The sequence below is a fragment of the Tachysurus vachellii genome, chromosome 3 (genome assembly GCF_030014155.1).
Source record: "Tachysurus vachellii isolate PV-2020 chromosome 3, HZAU_Pvac_v1, whole genome shotgun sequence".
Taxonomy (NCBI): domain Eukaryota; kingdom Metazoa; phylum Chordata; class Actinopteri; order Siluriformes; family Bagridae; genus Tachysurus; species Tachysurus vachellii.
Window position 1 is genome coordinate 14,333,862 of NC_083462.1, and position 22,313 is coordinate 14,356,174.

Sequence of the window (22,313 nt, forward strand, 5' to 3'; positions counted from 1 at the left end):
CTCTCTACATGTGCTCTATGAAGTCAGTGCACATATTTAAAAATTTGACTAGCAACTTGGCAACCTTTGTCCTCGGGGATAGCGATGAGGATGGTGAGAGATCGAAACAGGACTGCAATTATCGGATACGCATTTCTCTCTGTCGCAGCTGTTACCAGAGCAACCAGGACCTCCTCCTTCCACCTTTTTTCAGTTGACTGAGCTGGAACTCCTGCTACGCCGTCCCCTTTTCACTCGAAGTCCTCAGCTCAAAGACTCTTTGCAAGTAATTTCAAGCTACAGATGGGAATAGTGATGACTTTTTTTTTTATTTCCCAGTACAATTTGTCAGGTAAAGCCAGAGATAATCTGCACAGATCCATTTAGAGCCACAGTTGTCTTTTCTGAGCCTGGAGCAAATTCTCTCATGGTAGTGAAGGTGTCCAGTCTGTAGAGTTTTTCTCACTGGTCTAAGATGTACTGATCATCGTTTTTCTGTCTTCAGAACTGCACCTTCAGCTTCTTTTGATATACAGTAACCTCTCAAACCCAGCAGAGGCCTGGGGCACGTCCTGAACCACAGATAATACAACTTCCATACAATAATCCCAGTTCTAGTATATCTTGCAAATCATATTTTTAAAGCTTCATTTTTAATTCAATTTTTTAAACTTCTTTAATCCATCCTTGGCAAATGCTGACTCGGATAACTTTAATTACGAACACAAAGTTGACAAAGTGAATTTCATATTGTGATTTAAACTAATGTAGGTGTCCAGCCTTTTCCTCATGGCTTTTTGAGAGCAACAGTTGTGTCCTGTTCGAGAGTTCCAGCTCACTCAGTACAGTTTGTCATAAACCCTAGCATAAACATTGCAAAGCAAATCATAACCCAGATCTCCAGATCACTTTCACAGTCTTAGCTTTGAACTCTCCTGGGATTATTAACATCTGTCTCAAGTGATCCGAGCACAAGTGGACAGCAGGAAGGTATAGATGTTTACACCAGACATTCCGAAAGTGTCTCCAGACACCACTTTATTACGTCCGTCATCTGGCTTCATTTGTTTTTAGGCAGAAATCTTCCACGAATCTCAGAAGAAGAAGCTACAAAAATAGCTGTTGTTGTCTCTGCTGTGAAGAACTTTAAAGTTCAGCTCGATTCTTAAACTCCCAAACCCCTGCTGTCCACGGATCATCAGAATGTTTTTGTCCAATCCCCCCCTCTCTCTGTTGAGCTATATATGCCACTACCGAACTCCCAGTGTTCCGAGTTCCTAGCCTGATCGTCTCTTCTAACGGACCTACTTTATCAACCCTGATGTTCTACCCCTGTTTGGAGTCTCGTCACTCTGTGGTCACTCTGCCAGGGATTGATCCAGTGTCTCATGGGATTGTTGTGGATGGAGCCACCCGGAGACTGTCAATCTTTCTTTGTACCAATGTTGTGTCAGCTGTAGGGTCTGGTCTTTATCAGCAATCAGGTCTGTGGTGAACTCATTAGTTATAAACTGTTGTAGAAAGAACATTATTTACATTTACATCATTTCCTGTCCAGTGTCACACAAATGAGGATGAGGTTCACTTCTGAGCTTGGTTCCTCTCAAGGTTTCTTCCTCATCTCATCTCAGGGAGTTTTTCATCTCAGCAGATTTCTTGCTGCCATCACCTCCAGCTTGATCATTAGGGATAGATATATAATATTTAAAATTTTAAATTAATATTTTAAAATTAATTTTAAACTTTAATTATATGTATTCATTTATTTATTTTTATTCTTATTTGTTCTTCTTCTTCTTCTTATTATTATATATATATATATATATATATATATATATATATATATATATATATATATATATATATATATATATATATATACATATATTCTCTCTTCTGTTTCCATACTTCTGTAAAGCTGATTTGAGACAATGGGAAGTTAAAAGCGCTATACAAATAAATTAAATTGGAATTAGAATATTTGTGTTCATACTACAAATGTTATGTGTCACAGATGACCACCAGATGTTTGTGTGTTTGTGTGATCGGATTACAGCGAATCACCGAGACGCCCTGGAACCTGTTCACACCTGTAATCAGCACCGACAAAAAATACTGACATTCAGATCAGCCAGGACTTACAGGGGAACACAGGTCTGAATCGGAACTAAGGTTAATTTTGTCATTAGATTTGTAGCTGGATTTGGGATTGTGTATTTATATTATCAGTTACGAGGAAAGTCAGCTAGTTTCAGGTGTCTTTTGGTCACTTTGGTTTAGCTTACATTATGCTACATAATCAATTTATCATGAATATGTTTGTACTGGGGGGCACGGTGGCTTAGTGGTTAGCACGTTCGCCTCACACCTCCAGGGTCGGGGTTCGATTCCTGCCTCCACCTTGTGTGTGTGGAGTTTGCATGTTCTCCCCGTGCCTCGGGGGTTTCCTCCAGGTACTCCGGTTTCCTCCCCGGTCCAAAGACATGCATGGTAGGTTGATTGGCATCTCTGGAAAATTGTCCCTAGTGTGTGATTGCGTGAGTGAATGAGTGTGTGTGTGTGCCCTGCGATGGGTTGGCACACCGTCCAGGGTGTATCCTGCCTTGATGCCCAATGACGCCTGAGATAGGCACAGGCTCCCCGTGACCCGAGGTAGTTCGGATAAGCGGTAGAAGATGAATGAATGAATGAATGTTTGTACTGGATTTTTGTGATTTTTGTCCTTGTAACGGCTCCATCAGCAATTCTTCCTCCGACCCTCAAGAGGGAGCCCTCACCAGAATACTTCCTGGTCTTTTCCTGCCATTGGGGACATTTTAAAACTGGTGTTTTCAGATGTTTAGACATGAAGTATTGTTAGCCCTGCCACATATCAAGTTGTTGTTCTCTTGCTGTTTCCTATTGTGTTCACTGTGTATGACTTTTGTCTGTTTCTGGGGTTTTGCTATTTATTTGGGGATTTTGTTCCATTGCCCTCGCTCATTGGCTCTTGATTTTCTGCCAGTTTTTATAAGTGATTATCGCCTGCTGCTTTGGACTGTTTGCTCTGTTTTATTAATAAGCCTCATATGAAGTCTTACACCAGCATCTGTGAGTTCCTCACAGTCTTTATGTCACTTTGCAGATGTTCTGGTTGTAGAAATATTTTTTATAATCTCCTGTCTGAATTAATAATATAAAGCTGTTACTATGGTTGTTGTGCATATCACTATTTATTAAAGCTTCCTGTAGTTACGAGCCGTGCAGGTTTATCTCTATTTCTGCACACCTGTGATATGTTGAAATATCTGTAACGCAGCACATTTTGTGTTGAGTTGAACATAAAGCAGGTTACAGCAGATTATCAAGGTAAAGCTCCGTCTCCACATAGACTCTCATCGGCTTACAAACAATTCTGGACCCTTCAAACGTGGCAAGACGCTAGCATACGAACGTATGTAGGAACAACGGCTAAAGCAGTGTCTAAGTTACTTAAATCTACATACGTGTTGAGGTTCAGGATACTTGTGCCAATCGTGTTACGCTATAATACACCTGTCTAAGATGCATGATGCTTATGCTATTGAATTGTACAGTACACTCTTGCTTCTCACATCACAAGTAGATTAATCTCTGCACACAGTTTGTTGTGTAATGCTGTTTCAAAATACTTTTTGGCTAAAAGCCTAAATCTTACTATCAGCGGCTTTAAGAACACTTTTGTAATCAGATTAAATAATCTTTTTTCCATTAAAAAATCGAAAAAAAGATTATTTAATCTGATTACAAAAACGTGTAGAATATTCCTGAACTGCTGGGAGTCGCCCTGATAATCCGGTGAAAGTAATTCCCAGCTCTGTGTCCAGGTGATGGTTCAGAGGATAGGTGAGATACGTCGAATGTCATCAACTTTATGAACAAAAACCCCTACTACACAGTGACAGGTGAAAATGGACTCAGGTGTGGTGGCTTTTAAGCTTTCTATCTTGTTGAACAGGTCAAACCTAAACCTATGAACCTAAATGGATGATAAATAACTACTGATAATTCTATTCTTACAAACACCGAGCCATATTCTACATTAGACTGTTACTATATCGTTCGTGACCTCAGTGTACTGTTTAGTGCATTGAATGTGGTTTGGGACACAGCCCTGAATTCCCATTGAATATGTATTACATGGCTCTTGCTGCTGTCAGATTAATCTGCACAGTACAGAAAGACATGCTACAAATTTCCTTCCAGAAGTAGCCTGCAGTAGCATTTTTGTCTTTCAGCCATCATCTTTAAGCAGTGTTTTCCACGGTGAAGGACAGAGAGACACTGCAAAATGTTGAAAATACAAATAGATCCCTTTGTGCTGTGTTACTGCTGATAATAAGCCAGAATGCCTAAAGACAACAGATGCAGAATCCTATTGAGAGTCAAATCACAAACACATACACACACATACACAAAGTCAATTTTTATTGCATGCCCCATGCAGATTATGCAAATTACCTGTGTGTAGTTTACACCTCCGAAGTTGCCCCCAGCCTTTAAACATAAGCACTTGCCTTTAAGCATGAAAAAGTAACAAGGAGGTGCATAGAAATGATTTTGACTTGCAGATTGTTTAGATTTAGTTCAATGTAATACAGTATAACATAAAATTAAGAGACAATTTTAAACCGGAAAATACCAAAAGACTAAGACTATGATACACCATACAGGGGGTAACCTAGTGATTAAGGTGTCGGACTCCCAATAGGAAGGGTGTGAGCTTGAATCTGAGAGGTAAAGAGGGAGTCACAGAAGATTTCTACCAGTGCTTTTGAATATTCTGTATATGCAGCTGCTCCTACTGTATGCCCATGTTACACCAGACCGCAGACGTGAAATGCAACAAAACGGATGAATGCGTCCATTTGCTGGTAGTTATTAATCTTACGCAGCTTTCAGTGTCCTTGTGCACATCAAATCTAAGTAATGATCTAGGTTGGATGTAACAGGCAAGAAAAATGGGGTCAGTGAGCAATAAAAGTTGACAACCCGTGGTTAAAAGAAACGCTGACTAAGCTTTCACCTGCAACGCTTACAGCTCACTTTAATTTAATTCAGAATTTTATCCGTAAAACATCGGTCCATTAGATTAGCAATGTGTCAGAATAAGCTGTTACCAGTGATGTCCTCAAAAACCTCTCTGATACCTTTGAAAAAATCTTTAAAGAGAAGATAATATTGATGATTTACAAATATTATGTTTAATAATGGACTTCCACAGTGTTTTGAGTCTACAACCCAAGGCGATAACAGCCAATCACTGCAAATGTTTTCTATTTATTGCATTATCTCATTTCAGTTAATGTACAATTTGGTAATCATACTGCTGAGTGCAAAAGGTTGTTTTGCCAAACAGCTGAAAAAAGCCAGCGCATAGCTGTAAAATGCAGACACCTTTAACCTGAAACCCAGTCTGGCCTGAATTTTCTAACCCCACCAAGCCACGGTGTTGTAACACCTGACTCTCAGGTAATCTTATGGAAGGCTGTGATTTGTATTGTTTTACATGATTTTATCTCACACATCAGATAATATGATGGCAATAACATGGTGGCCCAGCGGCTAAGGCGCCGGGTTACTGATCAGAAGGTCGGTGTTCAAACCAAATCCAGCTGCCAAGCGGTCAACTTTGGACCCTTGAGCAAGGCCCTAAGCCCCACCAGCTCCAGGTGTGCCGTGCCATGGCTGACCTTGTGCTCTAACTTCAACTTGATAATAAGGGTTAAGTAAAAACCTTGCAGCAATGGTCTCACAAGTGGTTAAGGCTCTGGACTGTTGAATGGAGGATCAGGGTTCAAGCCCCAGCACTGCCAAGCTGCCACTGTCGGTCCCTTGTGCAAGGCTCTTAACCCGCTCCATGTATCATGGCTGATCATTTGCTCTGACCCCAAGTTAGGATATTACAAGGAAGAATTTCACTGCATTATAATGTATGTGTGACAAAATAAAAGCTTCTTTTCTATTCTACTTCACACCCTAATCTTTGCTGTTCTGGTTTCACTGATTATACAGGCCAGACTTGATAGAAAGAGAGCTGTATTGTTTCTGTCATTGGGGTAGGGTATGTTGGCAGATCTGCTCTTCTCTGACTGTAGCTTCGGTCTGTTAACCATTTAGATGGGGGCGCGACTACTTCTGTTCTTTTTTGTTTGACCTATCTTTTTGGCTTCATGAAGAAATAGTTATTTTAAAAGATTGGTCAGTTCTATCAAAGAATTAAATATTAGTTATAGAGGACTATAACTTTTTACACCAACGATTTTTGGTGGAAAACTTGGTCACATGCCATGTGAGTATAAAATACTGTTTAGCTAGTGTAGACTGTGGAAGCATGCTTTATCAATCATGTCATGCTCCAATCAAAGGAAAATTAAAAATATATAATGGCATAATGTACAAAAGTCTTGAGTGCAACCAAACAATCCGGAGTACAAAACTTACAAAACCTACAAACATGGCCACCGCAGACTACAATGCCAAAAGTAACAGAAGTGTTCAAGCTCACCATCATATCAATTACAAACCTGTTTAAGATTACAGCTCACAGTATAAAAGGACTTTCAACCCACACTTACTTTGCGCACAATATTCTCTGTATTTATCGCCATCGTTACCAACCCTTAGCATTGTGTATTGTCTAACCTGTTCCAGAGATTGTTTGGTTTTCATACCAGTGACCTTATTTACTTTTATGGTTTATGGTTTAGCTAGCGGAAAGACAACACAATCTAAGTGGCTACGTCCACCGGACCGGATCTGGAACTCCTGCCATCCGGAACCAGGAACTGCCTCGTTATCTGTTTGATCTTGGGTTTCTCTCTGCCGTCTTATCAACCTGTCCCATGTGGAAGCCCAGATATCATACTTTCAATTCATCCAATTGCATAATTGTTTAGGTTTGCTGTTTTTACCATCTCAAGGATCTCAAGGAAGCCATCAGATGTCGTAAATGCTCCTGAAAATCATTAATACAAATGATTATGTCATCTAAGTAAGCAGTGGCATATGCAGGCAGAGGATCCTGAAACATTGCTGTTGCTCTTAATAACCCAAACTGAAGGTGACAAATTGGTGTATTTGAAATGGAGTGGAAAATGCTGGGTTTTTTTTCTAGTAATATTGGAGTCAAGGGAATCTGTCAGTATTGTTTGGTTAAGTCCATTGAAGAATAAAAGCTAGTCGCATCTAATAAATTGAGCTATGATTAGATATGCATCAAATTTAGACATTGCATTGAGTTTTCTCAAGTCCACACAAAAACTGTGGAGTTGTGCTCTCAGGTCCAGAACATGCTGAATTTAATTTTTAGAAGGACTCAGAAGGTCTTTTTCTCATTTCTTCTCTTTTGATTATGTCTAAGATGCCCAAGGAAAACCTTGTGGACCTTATAAACTTACAAATCATGTTGTTAGCATCGAAATAAAACCGCTCCACTGGGCCATCTATTTGCAGATGGTAAACACAGGTGTCAATTGATTTAATCAACAATGTGAATTATTAATATGAATATAATGTGATGTATAATATAATCAATAGTATGAATTATTCGCAAAGCTCACCTAGTGTTCGTGACGTAAAGATGCACCGGTCTTTCAGGATCTCTTTTGGGATCCGGACTTACAAGATCACACAGACGAGTGCCTCCACTGCCCTGGGGGCTGAAATGCTGAACAGAAGCACTGCTTATGGATATCGCATTGCATAATCCACCAGGACTAGCACAAAGATATTGTCGCAGTGCAACTTTCTAATGGCTTGATGAGGTCAGAGACAATTGTTTAAAAGGGGAACATGATTAAAGTGTAATGCTGCTTTTGTAGGTTGGCCAGAGGATTCACCATCTCGACATGCGTCACTTTTTCCTTAATAATTGAAAAATATGTTTGGGATAGCTTAACAATAGGCTGCGTTTGCTGTCTATCAATTACTTGGTCAAAGGCATGCCTCATGGTATTGTAACGTGACTGCTCCAAAGACAAATCCAATCTTTGACAAGGGTGGACTCTCCATGTCCAACAATGCGGAGATAACAGTGACGGCCCTGGCAGAGCCTTCTTAGCCAGTGCCATGCTCATTCACCTCTAGTTCCTAAAACCTTGGCTAACTTGTCTCAGCAATTGAGGGGAGTAATAAACGCCACATTAATAATAATTGGCACTAGAGGATTCCTCTTCAGTGTTATAAAATAGTTTTACTTTGTGGTTTATATTAATATATATTTTAGCTGTATTTTCAAGTAGCTGAGTGTTTTTGAAACGGAAAAGATTACTTGTCATGTAACCATGCTAATTAACGTGCCTAATGCGCATCATTTCAACAACCATATACTATGTATGCTACTTGATAGGTTTAGGGCAGACAAGTTTCACCTCTCATGGTGTTCCCCAAGGCTCAGTTCTGGGCCCACTGTTATTTGTTACATATATGCATATTAATTGATGTTATCAACTATATCGTGTATGACGAAGAAATACAGATTTTCAAACACAATTACCCGTCTCCAATCTGTGCTAGTTGACTGTCTAACTCAGCTAAGGTCACAATAAATTCAAGGCCATAATGATTTGCATCTCCAGCTCAGCTCATGGTAGAAGCCTTGATGTCACTTTAGATTCCACACTGTTGTCTGTATCTCATATGATAAACACTACCAATAAAGCTTTCCTTCACCTCAAGAACAGTCTCCTTATTTATATTAAAACACAAATAATCCTCCACATTTTCTGCCACACATTTCCACTTAGGAAATATCATATCATTGTTTTATCCTTATTCCTGTTATGTTTGTTTTCCTGTTTTATATCATAGTAATATTGTTTTTATTTTCTTTACTATTATTACTTCCTGGTCCTTCCAATGATTTCAATATGTTCTGCTTTTTTCAAAGGCATTCTTAAAGGCTATCTTTAAAAAAAAGAATGAGTAGTATGATAAGTATGAAAAATGTTGGCAGACATTTTGCTAAAAAGTTGATATTCTGTCACACTGTACATTAATAAGAACATATATGTCCTCTTTATCAAAACCATTCTGAATGACCGTACAGGCAGCTAGAAAAAAATAGCCATGATCTGATTTTCATAGACACGTAATCTGCTTATTCCAGTCTAGTGATTTGTCCACACCTTCTATTTATTCAACTTTTACAAATTATACAGTGTAAATATAGCAAATGTTTATAGAATTTGAATACCCAAAGATTATCAATGTTATCTGCCTGCTGTTTCAGCAGAATAATGCTTTCAGTACTTTTATAATTTTGACACTTTTTTATCGATATAAGAAAAAAATTAAGTTTTTTAATTCCTACAATCTAATCGGCATGAACTGGTAAAACGTAGGAAAGAATACGGCCAACGTCAGCGATTGTCTTATGGAAGGTTTAATGTTTCAGAATTACAGCGGTCTGTTTTAAGAACAGCAGCTGCTGAGGCCCACAAGCCAAAGTCTGAACTTTTTAAGCACGAGCCTGACAGCAATGAGCTCCATATTTATTGCATCATAAATCCTCTCTCTGTGGAAAACAGTTTGGAAAAGAGGTGAAATGATTTGGTGGATTACCTTGGTGTTGTGATAGGGCAGCTCTGAGATCCACTCCTTCTACCTTGATGACAAATGGATGTTTTCTGGCAAGAGTCCTGTGGTGAATCTTTCTTTTAGCTTCTCAAAGGCTTATGAGGTTGCAGGAATCCAACTTAACCTGCTTGCATTTTATAGAGATGGTAATGATGTAGCCATGGTATTGAAATCCCTATAACATCTCTTTGCCATTCCTTTAGCATTCGTGGTTCAGGCTGTACTGCCACCATTTTTTTTTCTGCACCATGGGAAGGAAATGGGTGTCTGATAAAACTTTCAGCTTTGAAAATGATGCTTTTCCAGCAAAAACATTGCAATCAAGCAAAATGTGGTCAGGCAAAGTGTATCGATATTTTGTCAATATACACAATTAACATAGTGTCATGGAGAATTTCCTTGGGATGTCTGGAACACCATACAGGCCCAGCAATGATCTCTCAACAATTCAGGTTGCTTACAAAGAAGCAGTTAATCACATTCTCGAATTAAAGTGTCAATAAAATATTTAGGCATCTAACCTGCCAAATCTAAGTCAATGTTGTGATGCTTGTCAACAGGATTTCCTGCTGAGTTGCTTGTGTTGACTGGATTTATTAACCCTTGGTCATAGTGATTTGCTGAGTTGCTCCTCCTCTTTCTGTCTCACGTTCACTGCATAATAAAATGGATACACCAATCAATCTCCTTCAGGATTTATTTTTGAGTAAGCACTTTATCCTGATTATAGTCATGGTAGAGCTTTACCAGGCAAAAGGCAGAAATGCACCATAAATGAGACAGCGAGTGCAATTTATTGTAGCCAGTCTACTTAAATGTAAGGTTTTGGACCGTTAGATTAAACCGGAGAACACAAAGGTAATTTTCTGGATTTATTCTTTCTTAATTTCTATAGAAACCTGTTCAAACCACTGCATGCTGGACAAAGAACTGGGATGACAAAACTAGTAGATTGTTCATGAACTGTAAGGAAAGACCATTAAATGAATTATAGTTCATAATTATTAGTATTTTTAGAAAGATTTTACTGATAATACTAAAAGTGCTAACCGCAGGGGCTCTAGTCTGGTAGATGGTGAGGCTGCACAACAATGAACAATGAGGATAATGAGCACACGGTGGGAGACCAAATCATTTTTGAATCACAGTGTTAATGCAGTGTGGAATGGGAAGTCCATTCAGGTGTTCAGCATTTTCCATATATATGGCCTACCCTTTTAAAGGAACCAAAGGTAATTGGACCAATTAGCTGCTCAGTAGAGCTGTCAGTATGTCCTCAGGCTGAAAAATAAAAAACAAACTTATGATAGAGAGGATCTAGGGTCTGAATTTCCCTTCACGGGAACTACGGACCCAAACCTGGGGGGGACCACGAAGACATGGTTTGCCAAGGTTGAAGTGGAACAACCAAGTGTCCTGCACAGAGCTTTAATATCACAATGCCCTTGTGGCTGAATGAACATAAATTCAGCCATGCTCCAACATCTAGTGAAAGGCCAGGATAGGAGGACTAAATATGGCGTGAGGATATGGACTAAATCAGGAGTGAGGATAGAGACTAAATTACTAGTGAGGACAGGGACTAAATCTGAAGTGAAGATATGGACTAAATCTGGAGTGAGGATATTGACTAAATCATTAGTGAGGATAGGGACTAAATCTGAAGTGAAGATTGGGACTAAATCTGGAGGGAGGATATTGACTATAACTGGAGTGAAGATAGGGACTAAATCTGGAATAAGGTTATTGACTAAATCTGGAGTGAGGATTTAGACTAAATTTGGAGTGAAGATAGGGATAAAATGATATTAGTTTGATTGCTAGGTGTCCACAAAGTTTTGCCCGTGTAGTGTCCTATAGATTATTCAGTAAATAGACTAAAACTATTAGGTGAGAATAAAAATGGACCTGTCCCCAATTATCTAGATCTTCACCAAGCAACAATGCTGTAAATGTAAATGTACCTTTGGACCTCTGTGGTGTCCTGAGAGTGTCCTGTATTGGTGATTTCTTATATTTGTTATGGCATACTTACAACCCCTAGTGTGCCTTTAGACTGAAAACAGGAGATGAAATTAAAGCAGTTAATCAAGCAATTTGGGTTTTATTTTATTTTATGTTTTGATTATATAATTCATATACATGGGAGAAAGTGTTGTTTTTTCAGGACCATGACACAATTTGTGTAGAAAAGCATTTGAAGCAACAATATGGGCAGTAAAAAAGTGTCCTGTATCAGTATGATATTTTATAATAATATAATATAATATCATTGCCTATGTGGTAATTTCAATGTTCATTGATGCCGGCACTAGTGATACTTGGGAGGGTTTGGAAGATGATGGGTCCATGAGAAGGGTCCACAATATCAGTGGCCTTGCAGATGCAGGGTTTATGATAGGAAACACCAGTTTTCAATGTAAGAGACTGTGAAATCCTTCTCAGCTGTATGGTCACTGTACCATAGAGCGAGACAGCTGGTCAGGATGCGCTTTGTTGTCCCCCTGTTGAAGGTGGTGAGGATGAGATGCAGACAGGTGGTGTTGAAGGTCCATATGAAGTCCCCTGTGATGTGCGTGAAGAGAAATTGAAGCTGGAGCAATTTATGTCTATCCTTCAAACGTCTTCCCGTTATTACCAAATATAATCACCAAGTTTGGACTTTCTGTAAGAGTTCACTATGTTAAAAGGTCACATCTCAAGTATTAGTAACTCATCACAGAGAAACTTGCTGGAGGTGTGTGACCTCCACCAGTCTGCTCTAATCATATCACACTGTCATTGTACAGTCTGTTGAGAGAACAAACTGTGGCCTGAATGTCTCAGTGTCACTGAGGGTATCAGTAATGCTCATTTCATTCAATCATTCATCTTCAGTAAATTTACATTTACAGCATTTGGCAGACTCCATTATCCAGAGCAATTTACGAAAGTGCTTATGAAGTCACCATTAATGCGATACTGGCTCACTAGGTCATGGACTAAGAATATACCATCAGTCTAAAACTGTCTGGAGGTACACAACTCTAGGTCTAGAGTCTAGCAGATAGAACAGAAAAGTCAGTATCCTACCTTGGCAGAAGAGAATAAATTCAAGATAGAGCAACTTAAAGCACACGGTAACTGCTTTCTCCTGTTGAAAGTCACAGTGAGTCCTGGAGCCTCTCCTGGGAACACAAGAGTGAGCTGGGAACACACCGCTGATGGGTGCACCACCCAGTGCTTTCAGAGCAGCATGCACACACACACAATTGAGCGTAGCCATTTCACCTATCAGTAGGTAGAAAGAAACTGGAGAATGCAGAGTAAACCCACATGAAACACACTGTGCAAGCTGTAACTCGAGCTCATAGCCGAACCTGGGACCCTGAAGCTGTGAGGCAACAACACTTCCCACTGTGCCTTTTTTTAAAAAAAAAAAAAACATATTAGTGTAGCGTAAGATGTAAGCTGTGTAAATCACAGTGTGACTCTCTCATTCCTTTTGTTTGTTAATGAACAGCTCTTATCTTCATGCTCCACAACCTTTGACAAACAATGCTCAATTTTTTTTATTTAGTATTTAAGCCCTTCATAAACACAGAGATGGGGGACTCGAGTCATATGACTTGACTCGAGTCAGACTTAAGTCACAAATTTGAGACTTGCACACGTGTGACTTACTCCCACCTCTGCATAAACGTAATAAACTTTAAAATAAATTAATGACATGCAGTTAACATGTGCAATGGACAGAAAGCTTGGAAATTTGTTTGTGGAAAAAGAGGTGAAAAAACAAATACTGGTCTAAAAGCAAAGGAAATGTATTGTGAGTATTTAGAGTGAGTGCCATTTCTGGTCCTTATTCTGTATTTGAGTAATCCGATGAGGCTCGACCTAGTATTAAAGTATATGTGATAGACAAAAGCTGTATTTGTGGTTTTGTGTAAGTAACTTTTGATTGCATGTTTTCTGTTTCTTGGACCAAAAATAAATAGTACAGTTATAGCTAAAATGAGATGAATTACTGCCACCTACTGTTTTAAATGTGTTCTCACATGGTTCACTTGAAAATTTAGCTTTTGTTATCTTCTTTTTTGAGGTAACCAGAACATATATTATGGAAAGGTCAACGAGTCAGGTCACCCTCTGCCTCTTTGTCAACATCGCACCATTAGTAAAGAAGGCACAGCAGCGGCTCTGTGTTCCTCACCAAGGAGCTGCTCATTATTATACATTGCTCAACATTAATTATTCTCTGTATTTTCATTAACTTTATTGCAGGCTATTGCCCATGGGAGAGTGATGCAACAGCAAACAGAGGCAGATAAAGTAGAAAACAACATTTTCATTATACAGTTAGAAATGGCTGACAAAGTGCTGACAAAGTGAATCTAAAGGATTCTCTGTCTTCTCGTGTGCTTTTGTGGATGATCAACGGAATCAAAATGACACTAAAATGGACGTTATGAATATTCTGCAATCCAAAGCTTTCACCACACTTCATCATTTTATTCCTGATTCATCATTTAGAACTTGACTAAATGTTCTAGTAGATTTTCACAAGGGTTTTTGTGAAGCAGCAGAAGTTTTTTTTTTTTGCTCAGCTTTGACACTAGTGCAGCATTTCAGGATAGAAAAAAAATAAATAAAATAAAATACAACATACTTTTCATTTCAATGTGGCTTGTTTGAAAGCATCATTTGAAAATAACAGAAAACAAAATTCACAGTAATACGTTTTATGTGGGATATTAATTTTTCTCACAAATCTATTTATAAATCATGTCACCTCAAATCCCTTAGTTTGGGATCTGTGATTGATGACGTGAATGTTTAAATTGACTAATCTGTGATATTTAATCCATCCATTATATTAGTTATGTTATAGTTATTCTAGCTTTCTGTTTAGTAAGTTTACATTTGTGCAGGATTTAAGGATATCTAGCAGCCTTTGGCCCAAGTAAAAGGTCTTGCATTTGGAGTGATTACTAATCCTAGAGTTTCTGACGTCCCTTCACACATTGATCATATTAAACATGGAATCCCTAACATAAAGTATTATATGGTTCGATCTCCCATTCTTTCTTAACCCTGCTAGAACCTCATAATGCTAAGGTCACAAATACTTCTTTAGCACCTGCTTTGTCTGATGCAGCGTTAGCAGAACAGTTATAAGTGTACGGTGTAAGAAAGGAGAAATGCAGTGTTCCTGTAACACACAATGTGTATGTACAAATAATTCACCAAAAGACTCACAAAGATTACATTTTGTCAATAAATCAATTAATAAATAAAGTCATCGCCTCTCTGACAATGATTAGATGCCATTTACTACTTTAACCAATGCTGACGTAGTGCTGTGATGACTAAAACACTTTGAGGGAATTGTTTAAAGTAAGCTTCTGGGATGAAATGATTTCATTATCCATACATGACAAGACACTGCAGCACTATTTACACGTCCACCTTTGTGTAGGAGCTCCTTAAAAACATTCAAGTCTGGCAAAAGATCAGATACTCTTAAACATTTTGTCAAGGTTGATGACTTTCAGTACTTACAGGTACTGTGACTTTATAAACAGACTTTAATGTTGATATTATTGTAGAAACACAGTTTGAACAAAAGACATAGAAGCGATCTGGTTTTGAGAAATAAGAAACTATGCTTTCTGTGTTTTGTAGGATGTGGCTCAGTATTACATCCAGGCTGTTACATGTCGAGTAACTCTTGCTTACTGAGTCTAGGGACACTGACAATAAGGACCTGACAAGGGCAAATTTTTTTTAAATATACAAATCAGGCATATATTTGACAATTGTTCCAAAGTGGCATTTATTCACCTCCCAAGTGGTGCAACAGAATTTACTGAACGTGGTTGACATTGAGAGAGCATTTTAATCTTTATAGTTAAATCTATATAGTTATTCTTTTCCTGAGGAACATAATGTAATAGAGCTTCTTAGAAGTAGGATCCTGTTATCCTGGAATCCTGCTATTTCCCCAAAACAGGTTGATGTGGAGTATTTTTTCTTTCTTTCTGCTCAGATATTTGTGAATACCTCAGTAAGTGGATACTGACTTGAAAATATCTGTAATCTGTTTTCTCTTGCTCTTTTCCCACGCAGTTTACGGAGAGAGGGCTACACCGTGCAGGTCAACGTCAATGACTACCTGGACATCTACTGCCCGCACTACAACACCAGCCAGCGGGGGGTGCTAGAGCGAGGTGTGGCTGAGCAGTATGTACTATACATGGTTAGCTATCGTGGCTATCGCACCTGTGACCCGCAGATGGGCTTCAAGCGTTGGGAGTGCAACCGCCCACACGCACCACACGCACCAATTAAATTCTCTGAGAAGTTTCAACGCTACAGTGCCTTCTCGCTCGGCTATGAGTTCAACGTGGGGCACGAGTATTACTACATATGTAAGCATTGTTAGCCAATATAAACCATTTTTTCTGTATTAGCTAACTAGCATGATTATTTATTAATTCAATATCTTCAATATTAGATAAGTGCCATTCAAAGCTGATAACATCAACTTCCTTTCATGTTGTTGTGATGTATAAAGAAATGCTTTGGGTTCAGTATTTTAGTGACCTGGTTAATGACTGGTTAGGAGAAAAAAAAATCACATTTACAGATTTAATCTACTGATGGAAAAGCAGCATTACTGCCAAATTGTAATGAATTTAAAGTGTACAAGGAAACGATGCATGCTACCATCACTAAGAAAAGAACTTACTGTTAGAGTAGCTAAATTACTTTTTATTTATTTGTTTATTACAGTATTAAACCCTTGCTGTCTTCTATGTCAACTGGATCATGCTGGAACAGAAGCTGGAACATCTCACTTAATCTTAATGAATTGTAATATTTACCACATCCCTACGTGTCACATCGCTTAAACAAAATACGATTTCCATGATCAGTAGATGCCAGAACTGTGGAGTAATCAGAACGATTAGTGCTAGGAGGTTTAAATGTAATGTACTTTCGCAGAGCCCAGGGTTCTGATCAAAATATTTGTTGAGTGTTTGGAAGCTTAACAAACAGAACAATGTGCAGTCGATTCCTCCAAAACTTCACAGTCACTGAAATGTGATGGTTGCAGTCCTGTGTTGTACCTACATGCTTATCCCTGGGTTTATGACACCACTTTATACTACTGTATAACATGACGCATTTTTGCCTCCATGTCTGCTTGCTGCATCCTCTCTCCTGGGTGCTCATATTTTTAAAAGCCTAATATGTATGCAGGGTTTCCACCACAATGCAATATGCTATTCTAATGTAGTGTGTGTGTGTGTGTGTGTGTGTGTGTGTGTGTGTGTGTGTGTGTGTTTTGTAGCTACACCCACCCATCATCATGGCCACAGCTGTTTAAGACTGAGGGTGTTTGTGTGCTGTTCTACACGTGAGTTCAGAGCTTTTTCACATACACAGTACACATTTACGTTAGATAACAAACTCGATCTAATGCTTTAATACTTCATGCATTAAAGCACGTTAAGAACACAAAGGAATTGTGAGTGTTCTGCATTGGAGAGCCTCCAGGATCCATCTACACCCTCATTAGACACTCAGTGCTGTCATTCTCTCCAGGGGAGACTCAATAATGTTAAAGTCAGTGTTAAAATAGAATCAGGGATGCAGGAGATGAAAAAAACACCTCACCGCTGCATCTCCCGAGAGCCGTAGCAGGCCAGCGCTGCATTTATCATATAAGAAGCGACGCTGATTTACAACACTGACCTGGATTGGTTGAGATGACATTTCAGCTGGTGTTCATTTCTTCTGCAGTATCACATGCAGGTGATGATGCAGACCAGAACCCTCCTGACTACACAACCAGACCTAAAATACACAACATTGGTGAGTGCACACACACACACACACACACACACAAAGACACACTCATACACATATACACACACACATACATAAACACACACACACACTCAAACATACACATATGCACACACACATATATACTCAAAGTTAAACACGTGTGTGTCTCAAACACAAAACCATCCCTCAGCACTGTGTATGTTAATTGTGCATTTTGTAGTTGCGTTACATTGTGTAGATATTTCTGCCAGGCTCTCTGGTCCTGCAGTGTTTCCATGGTCCTGTGTTATTTAAGCTTACACCAGCGATCAATCCATCACTTTATTATCTTTCACCCAACACACATCATTGTAGCCTCACCTGCCAGAAAGAGATTATTGCTGTTTGTACATGTGGCACCTGACACCAAAGCGTAAATCACACACATACACACACACACACACACACACACACACACACACACACACACAAAGAGTCATTAATTTCACACAGACACTTTTTAAAAGCCCCCTGCCTCCAGGTCTGCAGTGTGACATAATTCCTGGATTCTCGGTGAGCGCACATGGTACTACACAACAACAGGACACAATTTCCCTGGGCATCAAATGCACTTTAGAGGTTGTTTTTTCCTTTGTGGGTTTGTATGTTTGGAATTAAAGTAGAAACCTTTACATATCCATGTATGACCCACAAAGTGGTTGTATAACATATATTTTCTTTCCTCTAACCATCTTAATGCCCCATGGCATCATTTTAAACAACTAAAATTTACAATGCTTTAAAAAGGCAGAATGTAATGGTTATGTGTCCTCTAAATCAAGGTCATGAAACTGTAATGTGTGTGTGAGATGTGTTTTTTTTATATAATGCTTTTAAATGTCTTAATAGATTAAAAAAAATCAAAGCTATTCTCTGAACTCTCCTGTAAGGAATTAGCACAGAAGCATTAAACAATAACCTGAGCAAGCTTATGCTAATAGCTCACTTTAATTAAGTGTTGTACATAATTAGCTCTATAATATATTCACTTCTCGAGATAAAAGATATGGAAAAGACTATTTGTTTATTATTAGCATCATGTTATCGTAGTTAATATGAATCTCATGTGATATTCTATATTTTGGATTTTCAGTCCAAGATTTAAGGTGTGATGTATAAGAGCTGCACCAAATGAACAGACAGCAGAGCTGGACGTATCACTGCTTCTCGCTCGAGCTGATTCTGACCTCACGACACAGAAATCTTCCAGCTGTGTTGCAACTCTCTGAACAGCTCTTAAATCTGTAGTCTAAATATCTGTGTGCTCAATTCTGGTTTTAAATCCTCACAATGTGTGTAACACAATTCTGAATAAATATCCTGAGTTAGAACTCTTGCTGATATACCGTGGTACAAATTACTGCAGAAAGGGTCTTCATTTTCAGATCAATATATATCTGAGTTGTTGTTTGTCATCTCTGACTGTTGTCTCTTTCTCACGGCACTAGATGAGTTTGACCACAACATCCCCAAACTGGAGAAGAGCGTCAGCGGCAGCAGTCCCTCTAGAGATCGTCTGCTGATGACCGTCGTGATGTTGCTCCTGGGTTCGCTTCTCATCTCCTAGCCACGGTCTCCCTTGTAACTTTTCAAACCTACTCATAGAACTCATAGGAAAATATAGCAGTAGATCTCCTACACACTCAAACAGTGGCCTTTGGGACCGAGGGCTGGACAAAAATGACTGATCCCAAAATGCCCTCAATTGGATGGATGGTAGATGGACAGATGGTAGATGGATGGATAGATGATTGAATCTTTGTATGTTGATATGTGAACTTGCCTTTTGCTGAAACATCAGCTACAATGTTCTCCTTAGGATAAAAGAATGAAGACGTTGAATGGAATATTGAAGCAACTACACAACTACATCTTCATCTGGATTTTAAAGGAGGCTCTGAGGGTCTCACGCTGCTCATATGTAAAGTGGACATTATTGGACAGTGTGAGCTTCTGAACTCCAGAACTGTGTTTGTACTAGAGGTATCAATAAGCAGCTTGGTGATAAAGGCCAAGTAGATCCTCTACACGATTGCATCCAGACGTACAAGAAGTCACAATTTTGGTACTTTCGTAAAAAATGCGTTCCCAGTGCAATGGAACGAGGAATTCTGCTTGCTCATGTATTTGCTAAAATATGAAAATATTGCTAAGCAACACAGGGTTAAGCCGGTCATCACATTCTTCATGACCTCATGACCTGTCTAAATTCTCTTTCTACCAGTCAGACTTCCCAACAAAGTCTTTACAACGAATGGGAAGCAAATGATAAATTAATGAACCTATTTCCAGGTGAGTTCCTGTAATGTTCTACCACCCAGGAAATCCCCCTGTAGAATATCCCATGCCCGAGAAGGCATGTCACTGTTTAGCATAGCGACCATTTTGTAACAGGATGTGAGTAGTAAAGTGCAGATCACTGTTTTATATTAAAGAACCGCAGTTTGGAAACATGCTTTACTGTACAGTTTACATTTAGTAACAGAATTCTTGTGTCATTTGGTGCTTTATTTATTGAACGGTATTTATATGTTTGGTAACTCGACTGACTCGAAGATGATCGGTGTGAGGATCGATATACAGTGGAAAAATGTCGTAGGACGAGAATCAGAGAAACGGGACATAGTCAACAACACAGAACTGTGGGAAATTTTGTTTCTTCAGTGTTTCTGATAAAGGAATTTTTTTATTTTGGTATTTGTGTCTTTCCCCCAGGTAACGTGCATATCATATGAATATCACCTTCATCGCTCTCTCTCTCTCTCTCTCTCTCTCTCTCTCTCTGTTCTTTAATACAGTTTGTATATTTAGGGCAAGTGTCAGGATTGCATTTGAAAAGAGGTCATTGATTCATTTTGCTGCACTTCTATTCTTATATACAAGTTTAAGAGCTTGGCAAGAATGTATTTAAATATGTGTATGTGTGTTACAAGTGTGCATTTTTGGGGGAATGTTGCAAGGGAGTGTGTGTGCATTTCAGGATTTTCATACATGTTTAGGTCCACATTTGTAACTTTTCAATATGCAAGAGTGTGAGACACCGGGGCAGTTTTGTGGGAGATATTGACAGTATTTATTGTTGGAAACTATAGTGCCAGTCATGCTTACTTATGAGTAGAATGACTAAAACGTCAAGGATTCATGAATGACAATAAAAAAATAAATAAAACTGACAATAAAACATTGTACCTTTAATTTGACTGCAGTCATCATTTGGAAATGGAGAGAAGCATAAAAGGGCATTTCATGTCAATGACAAAATTATGTATATGCATCTAACACTTTACTGTGCATTAAATGAAATCTCTTTTTGTATGACCTGATGCTATTTCTAGTCACAACACAAACTACCTGGTTTGTTTTCTTTGAGAAAATTGATTAAACAAATATATAAATACTTTCTGGACAGGCGTTAATATTAGAACTCGTGAACCTGTCACTGCAGGACGAACTGACCGAGTAAAAAAATACCAGTGTGTCATGAAGAAGGTGCTACTTGCAGCCACCTTTATCTTGGACACTGATGAACTGAGCAGTTGCTCTTAAAACTCAAACCGTGTTATTGCACTTGAGATGGAGAAGATGATTCACTCCTCCAAATGACTATAAATACACACCAAACTGTTAACAGTTAGTAGATGTGTGTTTGTATGTGGGAGATAGAGAGCGCTAGCCACTGAATCTCTCTTTCCTAAATATTATATTGTTAGTCCACTTTAATTAGTTTGAAACATAAATATAGGAACAAATATAAATACCAGCCCAACAACATGGGCCTGAAAACCTCTCACTTCTCTCGATTACCCAATTCCTCTGTGGGTCTCTGAGAGCCACAGTGACACGTTATAATGAACTGCATCTGCAAGTCTGTAAGCATCAATCATCTATAAACCCATCAGTTCATTCAATCATTCATTCGGTCATTTGTTCATTCACTTATTCATTCATCCAGCCATCCATCAATCCATCCATCCATCCATCCATTTCTCTTGAAACACTGCTTTATCCTTGTTCAGGGAGATTTATATGTGCATATACTGTAGGTGCAATTTAATTGAATTTCATTTCATTTTTGTTTTGTTTTATTTAATATTTAATTGGATGTTATTTGTACCTCATTATAACAATGCACATAACCAGAAAGCAGCCTTTATAAAATCTGGATTAATACTGTACAAACGTTTTAAGGACTCTGTTATTTTTAATACAAATATTGTTCTCAATATATTTATTTATTTGTTTATTTTAACTTTATGACATTTGCCTTATTGGGTCAGTGCGAAACAATTTAAATTTCCAAACATTTATTTATTTCCAAAAAAACTATGTAAAACTACAGAAAAATGTTTGTATATCAGTCAAACAACATATTACATAACAACCCACTTTTCAGACAAAAAAAACATAATGAAGGCTGCCGGGTTTTGCTGCAAAAAATAGAAACATGAGCAACAGTCAATGTTTCCAGAAGAACCGTGGCAGATTCTGCAAGACGCTCCGTTAAAACTAAGAGTTAATTTTTCCTTATAAAACTGCACAACTTGTACCAGAGAATACTAATTTATTACTTTGTTTAATTTATTACTATTTACTTTGCAATTTCATTTTATTATTAATGACATCTTTGTAAATTTCTTGGCATGTGATCTATGCACACTACTGTAGGTACTTTAATACGAAACCAGAGGACAACATGAACAAGACACAAAACAGGACACAAAACAGAATAGAGAATGTTTAGGATGAGTTTACAGAAGATGGGAGTCTTCTGATAAACTGGATAACCACAGAAATTTACAGCTCAAGTCCACAGTATTCAGGTTACATCAGGTGTCGTGGGACAGGAGCCACAGCAGGACTGC

The 22,313-nt window shown here is 38.5% G+C and overlaps 1 protein-coding gene across 1 annotated transcript in view; it reads left to right on the forward strand.

Annotated features, from left to right (window-relative positions):
- efna3a (ephrin-A3a) overlaps positions 1–20,857 on the forward strand; it is an 82,598-nt gene extending 61,741 nt beyond the window's left edge. Inside the window, exons 2-5 of the mRNA XM_060864917.1 lie at positions 15,685–15,986; positions 16,913–16,978; positions 17,365–17,436; positions 18,900–20,857. Of these exons, the coding sequence (XP_060720900.1) occupies positions 15,685–15,986; positions 16,913–16,978; positions 17,365–17,436; positions 18,900–19,018 (559 nt within the window). The 3' untranslated portion in view covers positions 19,019–20,857. The remainder of the gene's footprint in view (positions 1–15,684; positions 15,987–16,912; positions 16,979–17,364; positions 17,437–18,899) is intronic.
- The last annotated feature ends 1,456 nt before the right edge of the window (positions 20,858–22,313 follow it).